At 39.0% G+C, this 13,188-nt stretch overlaps 1 protein-coding gene across 1 annotated transcript in view; it reads right to left on the bottom strand.

The window, feature by feature from the left end:
* Positions 1–13,188, bottom strand: part of TNNI3K (TNNI3 interacting kinase) — a 337,135-nt gene that overhangs the window by 98,473 nt on the left and 225,474 nt on the right. The window contains exon 21 of the mRNA XM_069594718.1: positions 2,450–2,559. Within this exon, the coding sequence (XP_069450819.1) occupies positions 2,450–2,559 (110 nt within the window). The remainder of the gene's footprint in view (positions 1–2,449; positions 2,560–13,188) is intronic.

The following is a 13,188-nucleotide window of genomic DNA, read 5'->3' as shown; positions in this document are numbered from 1 at the left end:
CAATAATGCCCCTGATACATAAAGGGTCACTAGCTTTCACTCAGAGGGCAGGGATGATGGTTTTCCTGGACTCTTTCTTCTCATCCATTTCCTAAATCCAGTCTTTTACCTCCTTCTCTTTCCTTTGAAGAAGTTCTCGGATTTAGCACTGCTCCTGAATCCCCATGGTAACCATTGTTGCCTTTGTGTTGTAATCAACTGGATTACTACTGCAATGGCAGCCCAGTCAGAGGCTCTGACTTCAATGCCTTTGGCTTCTGTTTCAGCCCACTAGTCCTCTGCCTTTATTAGGAGCAAATCACCTGCGGTACATGTTAAAATGCAAAGTCGCAGGCTCCATCCCAGAGATTTTGATTCAGTAGATTTAGAATAGGGTCCCAGAATCTTCATTTTGACAAACATTTCAGGGTAATCTAGAGCATGTAATATATAGCCTATACTAAGAAACACTGCTTAGCTATTCCAGTGCACACTATGAGATAATTCAGTGACTGCCTCATCATAGGAACTACGTACAATTCTCTAAGTGAACAAATCTTTCATACTAAACTCCAGTGAACTTTCCAGAGAATTAACTTTTGTCATATCTTTCACTACTTTAGGGAAAAAATATAATTGTCTAAAATTTCATGTCCAAATTCTCTATTCTGTTTTCCAAAGCTTTCCAAAATCTGATCCCATCTAATAATCAGAACATTTTCCCCCTTCTCACTGTTTTCCAACAAGCATCCTCTATCTCTGATAGGCTAATGTTTTCATTGTCCTCTTCTTTTGTTAAATATTTATTTATTTGGCTGTTTGAGTGTCAGCTGTAGCATGTGAGATCTTTGTTGTGTCAGGCAGGATTTTTCTTTGCAGTGCATGGACTTTCTAGTTGTGGCATGCAGGTTCCAGAGTACACGGCCTTTAGTAGTTGTCGCACGAGGTCTTCAGTTCCTTTACAGCATGTGGGACCCTAGTTCCCTGACCAGGGATCAAAGCTATGATCCCTAAACTGCAAGGCAGATTCTCAACCACTGGACCACCAGGAAGTCCCATGCACTCTTCTGTCTTTATGGCCTTGGCTAAGAAGACATGCACAGGAGACAATAATGTGCTTCAAATGTAAGGAATGAAGCAAAGTCAGACATAAAAGAAAGAGTGAGAAGTAAAGCTGATAACCTACCAAACACTGACCAGGCAGTGTGATATTAGTGTCCCTCAGTAGCTATTAATACAATGTTCCAGCGACTAATAAGTCTCTCATGTGTCTTTTCTCACAAAGAATTTGCCTTTGCTCTTTGTTCCCTACTTGCTGGAACTCCTTTAGCATCCATTCTCATCTCATTTATTCCTGATTTCCTTCATTTTTGCTTGTAACTATAAAACCATAAATGTGTATATGATATTAATCTCCATATGACTGCTTAGGCCTTTAAATGCTATGAAGGGCACATCTCCATTGAATCTCCTCACCCATTCCTGAGGCTGTATTCAGAAGAGACTCAATAAATAATTATTTAAGAGAGTGAAAACTAGCCCATTGTTCCCTTTCTTCTCACCACTTAGCTTACTGACCAGCTGAAGACTTTACTGGGCAATGCAATGATGACTTAGGCATGTCACATACAGAGCCAGCTCAAATTTAGACCGCTGAGATGGATACCACAGCCAAGCCAGGACCCACCTGACTGAGTGACTGAGAAGCCCAGACTTTGCCAGCCAGTCCGAGACTTGGCCTTTCCTACTATACTTTTTCTCCATCCTCCTCTAGAAGAACCACATCCCTGGACCCCAGAGTTTGTACTGCCCCCTGCTTAGCAGTTAAGAGTCTTCTACTAAGCACTCAATTTTTGGCCTCAGTATTTTTATTTTTAATCTTTAATAGTATTTTCCTTTGGTCCTATTCTGGTTTCTCTTTCTCATTTCCCAAACTGTTACTTGGGCACCTATCCTACCCACCAAAAAAACGAGAAACCTGCATACTGCGACTAGAGAAAAGCCAGTGTATCAAGGAAGGCCCAGCACAGCCAGAAAATTTAAAAAATAAAATTAAAAAAACCCAAAAACAAAACAACCACTGGTCATGGAATCTGCTTGCAGGCCTGCCTCATGGTGAAAGGCCCACACAAATATCTTGAACCAAACTTCCTTCTTAAAAAAATGACTAAGTGTGGCTCAAGCGTAGTTAATAAAATTGCAGCTGAGATGAGACTGAGTCATCTGTCATACCCTGGTCTCTCTTTTACTAATCAGTTGTGAGAAACATTTCAGAACCAGAGAGCAGCGGCAAAGAAATATGAGATGCTCAGACTTCTCGAGGCAATTAGCGACTAAAGAGCAGAAGGCAAATCAGTCTTTCTGCCTTGACAGCCTTAAAATACACACGGAACGTAGACTTTGGAGCTACACTATTGGTGACAGATTTTGACCATAACACATTTGCTAAGAGGAAATAAAAATTACTCACTTCAGGACACGCATTCCATCCTCGCATAAGCAGAGACGCTATGGGCTTTGGGATGGAATAGCCGATGGGAGGTCGGATGTGGTGGTAAGCCATGTCTGCTGCCGCTGCCGCTGCAAACCAAATGGTCACGTCAGTTTTGAAATTCACATACTTATTGCAAGAAACATAGTAACAGACAACAAAGAAATCATTAAAAATCAATCTGTGCAACATCAGCAGAGATTCAAAGAGGGCTCTGTGATGTTTTTTTAAATGCTTAAGCAACATAGTGGATAAATTTCTTCTGTAAGTTTGTGGTTGTTCATTCTTTCAGTTATTCATTCAACAAATGGGGAGCAGAAGGGGTTTATACAGGAACAAAGAAACAAAGGAGCATACAAGCAGCAAGTAGTATTGGGTATGTACATGATGTTTCAGGAAGTAAAGACTGAAAGGCAGATTGGACCAGGCTATACGATGCCATAAACCCCAGGCTAAAGCACTTATATTACACACAGTAAGACGAGGTACCACTGAACTTTGCACCCCTGAGAACACTTGTATCATTTGGGCAAAATAGGTTATTTTTTAAAACTTAAATCTGGTTACTGGTTACAAGAACGTTGGCATTTTAATTTTTAATATTTATAAAGTAGTTATTATTTGCTAAACTCAGATACTCCAATCCATCATTTTAGCTAATACTGCTCATTGATTGAACTCCCTAGTGTTGCCTGCTTGCTTAGATTTCTGAATATTGCTCATCACAAAGTCCCCATCACTGTTTTGTGATTCTTGGGACTTCTTTGTAGATTCCTGATTGCTGATTATTTTTTCTGTTGTGCAATCAGTGATTTCTGTACTCCCTTGGAAATGAAACTTATAGTTACTTTTATTGAACATTTTTTATATAAAGTATCATAGTAGATAACATACATAAATTATTTCAATTCTTTAAAACTGTGCATGAAAGGTAGGTGTTACTGTTACATGTGTTTGTGTGCGTGTATATATGTGTATGTATATTGCATGTATGTATATTGCATGTATGGAGAAGGCGATGGCACCCCACTCCAGTACTCTTCCCTGGAAAATCCCATGGATGGAGCAGCCTGGTAGGCTGCAGTCCATGGGGTCACTAGGAGTCAGACATGACTGAGCGACTTCTCTTTCACTTTTCACTTTCATGCATTGGAAAAGGAAATGGCAACCCACTCCAGTGTTCTTGCCTGGAGAATCCCAGGGATGGGGGAGCCTGGTGGGCTGCCGTCTCTGGGGTCGCATAGAGTCGGACACGACTGAAGCGACTTAGCAGCAGCAGCAGCAATATTGCATGTATATGGGGGGATGTATGTGGGTAGTTTTTAATTTGTAAAAATTTTTACTACAACCAGTAGTTAGCACAGTCTCTTTTTTCCCCCAGATTTCATGCTCTCTTCAGCCACTTCACATTGAAAGTACTTCGTAAACAACACATGAAGCTCTTTTATTCCTCTGAAAAATTGCTCTGCACCCATGGGAGGCCAAAGTTCCAGGACACTGCTTCCTGTGTGCTTATGATGTCACAAGCATCTGTCTCTATCTTAATGACTTTTGAGATATGACCCACAACCACTACCTGTCTTTTACCAAAGTTTACTCAAATTAAATTCCATGTATGGGTCTATATCCAGCAGCTGTAATGCAATTATATGCAATGTCACTTAACATTTTGCTTTATGGATCATTCAGAATTACTACATAATTTCCCAAAATGTAAAATTAATACTTGTTTTTCATACAAGTTTAGAAAATTAAAATAATTAGATTATAATCTTATTATTGAGAGGAAACAATTGTTAAAGTATCTTGAGCATTTCTTATATATTCTTCATATCATTGAGCTCATGTCCAATATAAAATTATGGAATATTTTTTTCTCCTAAATTAAATATAAGCATTTTCTCATGCTATTAAAATTCTATGTTAACATATTTTTAATGACTGCTGCTAAGTCACTTCAGTCATGTCCGACCCTGTGCGACCCCATAGATGGCAGCCCACCAGGCTCCCCCATCCCTGGGATTCTCCAGGCAAGAACACTGAAGGGGGTTGCCATTTCCTTCTCCAATGCATGAAAGTGAAAAGTGAAAGTGAAGTCGCTCAGTTGTGTCTGACTCCCAGCGACCCCATGGACTACAGCTCACCAGGCTCTTCCGTCCATGGGATTTTCCAGGCAAGAGTACTGGAGTAGGGTGCCATCGCCTTCTCCATTAATGACTGCATTTAATGTGATTTACCTAATTATTTCTCAGTTTTAGGTTGTTCAAATTTGGGTGTAAACACTTCAAAGAATATGTTTTACAGTGTAACTTTCCCAATTCCATAGATCATTTTTGAGGTATTTTGAGGAGTGAATTTATATATCAAAGGCTGTAACTACTTTAGAGACTTTTGATACATACTAATGAACACTTTTCCCAAACAGTTGTAATAGTTTATGCTCTCAATAAGAAGTATGTGAGAGCATTGTCATTATACCTGCATCAGAGTTAGGTTTTCTCATTTTATAAAAGATTTTGCTAATATGAGAGGTAAATATATCCCAGGTGGCACAGTGGTAAAGAATCCCCCTGCCAACGCAGGAGATGAAAGAGACACAGGTTCGATCCCTGAGTTGGGAAGATCTCCTGGAGTAAGGAATGGCAACCCACTCCAGTATTCTTGCCTGAAAAATTCCAAGGACAGAGGAGACTGGCAGGCTACAGTGCACGGGGTTGCAAAGAGTCAGATATGACTGAGTGACTGGGCATGCACACACACACAAATATATCTGCTCATTTGTTGCTGTTTAAATTTTGTTCTTTCATAAGTAGTTAGGCTTAATATTTATTGATTAGTTATTTGTGTTTGAAGTCTTAAGTTCATTCCCTTTGCCCACCTGGAACTTCAATATTTCCTTCCAATAGCCATCTAACTGTACAGTGGTTCCAGGCTTAGGGAAGAGTCAGCAATTTCATTTCTGCTTTTGTCTTCAATGCCCTTTGTAATATATTTATTACATTTTCAATCCATTTCTGGCCACTATCAAGTAAACTTACAGTTGCTGATACTAAGAAAACAAAGAAGCAAAAGACTCCTTATAACATATTTAGCAAATTTAAAAACATGACATAAAATATGTCTTTTGTGTCACAGAAAACTAGGCTTTTTAGATTCCTCCAGAGGCTACTCTATTTCTCATTCATTTTAGAATGATCTAAATAAATAAGCAAATAAACTGATGCTTAATGATCACTGGTCTTCTAACCCTGCTTTTTCACCTTATGATCATTTGCATATTGTTGAGCTGGTGCAGCCATAAGCACGCAAACCAGTGTAGTGAACACATTTAAACTAATTATACATCTCCTAATGGGTGGGGAGGGACTATTCATAAAGTGAGTTAAACTCAGATGCAGGTGCCAAACGTCTCCTCTGAAACTCTTTTAGACTCTGATACCAAGTATATAAAGTTACTTGTTCGCTTCTTGGCACTGTGTCTGAAAAATCAGTTTAAGATGAATGATATTTAATTCTTCATTATTCAAAGTAGATTCTGCAAGGCCTTGGCATCTCCTTCTCCCTTTTGCTTTATGCATTGTTGGCAGTGATACTACTCATTAGCACCTCTGCCAGAAAATGGGCAATGCAACGTGAGGGTCATGGAATTGAAATTTGTCACCTTTCAGATTGCTTTGCTTTGTCAGTCTTGCCTAAGTGGCCATGCTACACTAGCAGCCGAGAACTTTCTGGTATTCCAGATTCAGGAAAGAGAACTGTCAGCCCATTGACCAAATTTTTTACCTTGATTGCTACATAAAATATGTGAAATGACTTACATAAACATTGGTTTCCACTTTCACAACGGAAACTTTGCTATTAAAAGAGAATAAAGATACACTTGAAAATCAGTAACTTTTTATTGAGTGCCTTTTATTTCTTCAGTACTGCTCTATATAGTTATCAATAGATTGGCAAATTTATAATCTAGAGTCTAGAGTAGGACTGTCCAATAGAACTTTCTGCAATGATGAAAATGTCCTTCTGTCCTGCTCAATATAGTAGCATATGTCTATTAAGAACTTAAAATGTGGCTAGTGTGACTAAGAATCTTTTTAATTTTACTTGGTTTCTATTAGTTTAAATTTAAATAGCCATGTATGTCTCGTGATTTCCATACTGTACAGCACAATTCTAGAGCACACTTCCCATTATCCTGAGTGAGACAAATTAAACACAAATTTGTGAGTTAACCTCAGGTGTTTGCATAACCACAGTTTGATTTGTGGATTCAAGTTCTTTGTTACCAAGAAAAGAAAAGATATGAAAGGAGACTGTGAATGTTGTCTCTCAAAAGAGGCTAGTTACTGAAGAAGCATTCAATACAACATGCGTTAACCTTCATTCATTTATTCAACATGTATTGCACATTCTATGTGAGTGATGACAGGCAGAAGAAAATGAAGTGCTATGCTTTTCAAAGAATTACTAAATGAGTAATAATGAATTACTGTAATTTTCACTGATTTAATAGTTCAACCATAAGTTCCGAAATGTGACTCTTTTTGCCTATGCTTCCTTTTTCCCTGTTCTCTTTCCCTGCATTATATCTACTGTCCTTTAGGTCTTAGCTTAGATAAACTCTCTCTGGGTTCCTTCCTATGGACTCCCATAGCACTCTATACTATAATAGCAATTACTTAATTTAATTGCCTAGTTACTTGCTTGTCTCTACAAATAGATCACAAGCTTCTTGAGGTCAGGACTGTGTCTTTTCACCATTGTCTCCTGTGCACAATGATTAGCATTTAGCGGCATTCAATAGACAGGTAATGATAAATCAACAAATGTGTTAGTTCAAAATATGATTTCATTGGAAAAAATATAGATCATGGTATATAGGACTCACTACACATCTATTCTAGAAGTGAATGAAAATGGATTAATGCCAATTAATATGTTGCTTATTATTGTGTTTTTAGGACAGAGCATAATGCTTAGCTATCAAGAAATGTAGGATGAATACTAGGTTTTGTTTGATGTGAAATTAAAACATACTTAAATTATTGATATCTCATGACATATTGTTGGAGAAGGAAATGGCAACCCACTCCAGTATTGTTGCCTGGAGAATCCCATGGACAGCACAGCCTGGCAGGCCACAATCCATAGGGTTGCACAGTCAGACACGACTGAAGGGACTTAGCAGCAGCAGCAGCAGCAGAATATCTCGACGGCTAATTTTCAGTCTGGCTTTGCTTTTAATTCTCTGGGAGATCCCAAATAAGCCAGTTTGCCTCTGTGAGTATTAATTTCTCTAACTGTAAGGTGAAGCAGGGAGGGCACACTGTAATGGTGACAAGCATGGGTTTGAGGGGCAAGAAGCCATGAATTTAAGTCTTGACCATACCTGTTGGTAGCAGATGATATTGAGCATGCATCTTATCCTGACAGAACCTGATTTGTGGGTTACAGTTAGAATCAAATAAAAGAAAGTCTACATAGAGCACCTGTCACATTGTTGACTCTCAACAAAAGTTAGTTGTTGTTGTTGCTATAATCATTACCTGCAGATCTAAGGCTCTTACTGCTTCTTTTTAGTCTGAGCCCAGAGACCCAGATATCAAAAGATATTATATATTTTCTATTCTCTTTAGACCCCAACACATTGCACTGCAAATTTGTTACTGCAAATCACAAGGCTAAAAACCACCTCATCTGTCATCAGCCCGATTTCATAACATGACATAGCCATTGTGGAGAGGATGAGTATGCAGTAACCCATGATGAACTTAATTAGCTTTACATTGTTTATGTAAAGCTAATTCCGATTACTAGATTCTGAATTCCTCAAGGAACCTATCACTTCCTGTCTTATGTTTTATAGAAGTAAAAAAGAGCAACAAAGTACAATATTTTGTTTGTAAGTTTTGACTAAGATAAAATTGTCAGAATTTTTTTTCTGGTTTGTGTGTATATGTGTTATAAAAAACACAACTGATTCTACTTCATTGTTTTTAATGGGTAGGGATGTGGTGAAACAAAGAAAAGGCAGTCTACCATCCCAGCAAGAGCTAAGACACATTCTTTGTTAAACTGACACTTCTCAGTGATGTATCACCAGAGCATACAGCATCTGAGAGAGACCATGAGATTGCAATCTTGAGATTGTACTAAGAATGGCTTAATTTTTTAAACCACATCCCATTCTCATTACAGGCTGTCAGAAGAATAGATTAATTTGCACCATTGTCTGTTCTCATTGCAATCTTTGTCAGTGTAATGAAGTATTGGAATGTTAATATCAGCTATATTCATAGAAATATCACCATCCATTGGACCGATTTGATCTTTCCTGTGATCTGTGTAGTGACTGGCTGGCATTACTCTTCTGAGTGATAAACTGATAGGATTAGCACAGCAAACACAGGACTTTAGAACTTTAGTTCACTCCTATTTTCCTATCACTGCCAAAGCACTGGCCACATCTGCAATGTGCTTCTGCCCTTTGAGGTTATTCTGTATCATGCCCTTTAGGATCCCAATCATATATGGAGCAGCAGCAGCAGCATATATGGAGCAGAACGTAATCATCTAGTATTAAGCAAGGGTAGAAAAAGCAAATGGCTACAAATATATGAGATCTGTGACATAACTGGGTCTCTAATTTACATTATTAATATTTTTTAAAACCACATGTGACACACAAAAGGTTTGCAAGCCATATTTAGCTACTGGACTGTAGGTTTGCAACTCTGACTTAAAGCCTCAATATGAAGTTTCACCAAAATTTGGCTAAATTGGATAAATTGTCAGTTGTTCTTAATTTGCTGCCATATCCCAAACTTAGTTAACAGTCTGGCATTAAGGAATCCCAGGACACTGAGTTGAATCCCCTTGCGAGCGAGATGGCAGTATGCATGGCAACAAAAGGAAAATAAGAGGCTCTTTTCTCTGGCTCCAAACTATAATCCAAAAATGACCCGCAGAATTGAGTACCTGGTTATAAGGGAATGTGACTGGATAAAATATGGACTGATGAATTAATTCATCCCAGACTTCTCCTTTCAGTTCAGTTCAGTCGCTCAGTCATGTCCGACTCTTTGCGATCCCATGAATTGCAGCACGCCAGGCCTCCCTGTTCATCACCAACTCCCGGAGTTCACACAGACTCACGTCCATCGAGTCAGTGATGCCATCCAGCCATCTCATCCTCGGTCGTCCCCTTCTCCTCCTGCCCCGAATCCCTCCCAGCATCAGAGTCTTTTCCAATGAGTCAACTCTTCACATGAGGTGGCCAAAGTACTGGAGTTTCAGCTTTAGCATCATTCCTTCCAAAGAAATCCCAGGGCTGATCTCCTTCAGAATGGACTGATTGGATCTCCTTGCAGACAAGGGACCCTCAAGAGTCTTCTCCAACACCACAGTTCAAAAGCATCAATTCTTCGGTGCTCAGCCTTCTTCACAGTCCAACTCACATCCATAAATGACCACTGGAAAAACCATAGCCTTGACTAGACGGACCTTAGTCGGCAAAGTAATGTCTCTGCTTTTGAATATGCTATCTAGGTTGGTCATAACTTTTCTTCTCCTTTAGTTTTCATGATATATGAGAGGAGACAGACCCAGGAGAGAGATAAAATCTGGGAAGCAGGTGTTGGTTTCCTTCTTTAAAATGTATCCAGGGCAGGTCTTGCTTGCCAGGTCATACCAGCTTCTTTTTCTTTTTGCCTGATTCTTCTCTGCTTGGCTTCATAGCTTGGTTCCTCCTCCCTCCCATCTCATCATTTCTGTCAGAGATCTGCTCTCTTTCTGTGTCCATCATCTTCCAGCTGGCTAAGTCAGAGGCCTAGAGGCAGTCCAGGACTTCTCCTCCTTCGTGCTCTCACCTCAAACTGTTGACGAGTCCTGTTAAAAATCTCTCAAAACCAGCCTCTCCTTTCTCTTCACTAGTGAAATCTTAGTTAAGATTTGATACATTCTCTTCTGGATTACCTGGTTTCCTTGCTTCTTTTTCAAACTTCTCCAATTTACCCATTGTTTTGCAGCAAGAAGGAACATTCTAAGACAACAGAGTTGTACCAGAGACCTGCTCAAAATCCTTCAGTGACTTCCACTATTGACAAAGAAGGCTCTTTACCCTGAAGCTCTAGCTTTATATTTAGAGTGTGTCTCTTGCTGCTGATTCCCTTATATGCTCTAATTTATCCCTCCTGAAAGATGCCCCTGCACCTTGCCCAGGCTGCCTTCTGCCAGGATACCTTATCCATCTCTCACTATTTGCCTATTAAATAGTACTCATCTTTTAAATATGCAGTTTGGTATCATCTGTCTAAGAATCCTTCCCTGATATCATATTGCACCACCATTCTGGGCAGGAGAGCCCTCCAGGAAGCATTCTTGGCACTTTCTGATTCCCTCAGTTGGGATATACTCTGCTGATTGTTCTTTTTGTCATGCTCCCTCTACACTACGAGGTCCTGAGCAATACTGTTTTCCTTTTTGTCTTCCTCTTTAACAGTTTCTAGCCAGAAGAGTACTTAATGATGACTTAAGATAATATTTATCGAGTGCTTACTATTACCAGCCATCATTCCAACCCTTTGAGGCAAGTCCTGCTATTATCCCCATTTTAAAAATAAAGACAATGAAGTACTCAAGTATAGCTTGTTTAAGCAGCTTTGAGTAAGATTACAAGACTCATGCTTTTACACTTATGCCAAGTCTCTTTAGCCTGAAAAATATTTGAGTTAGCCTGAAAAAAATTGAGTTAATTGCCAATGTTTAAAAATCTTTCGATTTCTGAAGAATCACACAGAAGTTAGTTGATATGGCAACACTGAGCAGGCATCCCTATGTTTCTTTCCTGGCACTGTTTGGCTGCAGCAAGGTAGCAGCTGTCCCCTTGAGTCAGAGCTTGTGATTTCCTGTCCACCACACTGCCCTGCATCAAGCATTTACTTGCTTCCCCTGATTGTGTGGGCATTTGATCATGGGATGCTGGATGTGATAGATTTTTCAGTTTTTTCTGAACCTGAGATTATAAGGTTAATTTGAATATATTTTATGTAAAACAGACTTTAGCTTCAAATTCTTCTAAAGGCACACTCATCACTTACATCACTTGTAGTCAATGCTAATATTTGCATTCTATTTATATATTCCTCCCAGGAAGTAGGATTCTGTTAAATCCAGGAGGATGAGCCATGTGTAATGTTGCTGTTCCCATAATTGATAATGCTGTCCCACACTGTAGTCATGGATTTGTTCCTCATAGTAAATGGCTAATATGTAGCTTATATTGAATCTGATCCTTCACATAATTTATTGCTAAACATTTGCTAAACTGCCTAACCACTGCAATGATATTAACAGTCTCAGTTCTTGATGCATGATAACTGTCTAACTTTAAAAAATTCAGCATCTATCATAAACAAACTCTTTTTTTCCAATAAAGTTCTATAAATTCTAAGATATGAGATATTGGATTCAAGTTATCTTTGGTGAGACTTCTGTTTTATTATATAATATTCTCCCTCCAAAAACAGTAAATATTTCTGAGGGCCCAGGAGAGCAGGAATCTTTATCTTTTTGAAATATTCACTTTATAATTAGCAAAGGGTAAAAGACTAGAGAAAATTGCAAAAATATATAAATAAAATATGATAAATACGATAATAAATGTCAACCTAGGGCATGGAAGAGACTGCACTTAACTGAATATTGAAGAATTTAGGAGGCTATTTTTGGAAGAAGTAGTATTTAAATTAAGACCTAACAGTAAACTGGAGTTAGTACGATGAAAAGTGGGGAGGAGTGTGTCTGATAAACACCTCCCAAGTGCAAGGACATGGAAGTGAGAAGAGATGTGTCACGTTGAGAAAATGAAACAGTTCACCATGACTGAGCATAGAGAGGCTACGAGTGGGAGGTGCTGGACCTGGAGAGGCAAGAAGAAGCCTAACCACAGGGGCTTTTAGATTGTTTTAAGAATTTTTTTTAATCTTAAGAACAAAGGAACTTATTGAAGACTTTAAGTAAGGGGAGCTAGATAATCAAATTCGAGTGTCTAGAAAGCTATATCTAGGGCTTCCCTGGGAGTTCAGCGGGTAAAGAACCCGCCTGAGACCCTGGGTTGATTCCTGGGTTGGGAAGATCCACTGGAGAAGGGATAGGCTACCCATTCCAATATTCTTGGGCTTCCCGGGTGGCTCAGCTGGTAAAGAATCTGCCTGCAATGCGAGAGACCTGGGTTCGTTCTCTGGGTTGGAAAGATCCCCTGGAGAAAGGAATAGCTACCCACTCAAGTATTCTAGCCTGGAGAGTTCCATGGACTGCATAGAAAACTGTTACTGTGATGTTTTGCAGCAGTTACTTTACATTGTAATTTTTTCCTTTAGTCCATCAGGATGTACTTTTTGGGGGAAGAAATGCTGGAGCCCAAAGAAGAAAATATCATGGCAGCTAAGCACACTTGTCAGTGCTTTAATAGCTGGCATTGCTATCCCTGACATGATCACTGGCATTCCTGTATACCAATAGATTATTTTAAAAATGTTTTTTTAATCTTAAGAACAAAGGAACATATTGAAGACTAAGTAAGGGGAGCTAGATGATCAAATTTGAGTGTTTAGAAAGCTATATCTAGTTATAGTATGGAAACTGGTGAAAAGAAGATGGTGAGCAAAACTGGAGACATTTAAGACAGTTAAGATACTCTACAGAATTCTACTTGTGAA

This window comes from Ovis canadensis, chromosome 1 (genome assembly GCF_042477335.2).
Source record: "Ovis canadensis isolate MfBH-ARS-UI-01 breed Bighorn chromosome 1, ARS-UI_OviCan_v2, whole genome shotgun sequence".
NCBI lineage: Eukaryota > Metazoa > Chordata > Mammalia > Artiodactyla > Bovidae > Ovis > Ovis canadensis.
This window is presented reverse-complemented; position numbering and strand designations above follow the sequence as displayed.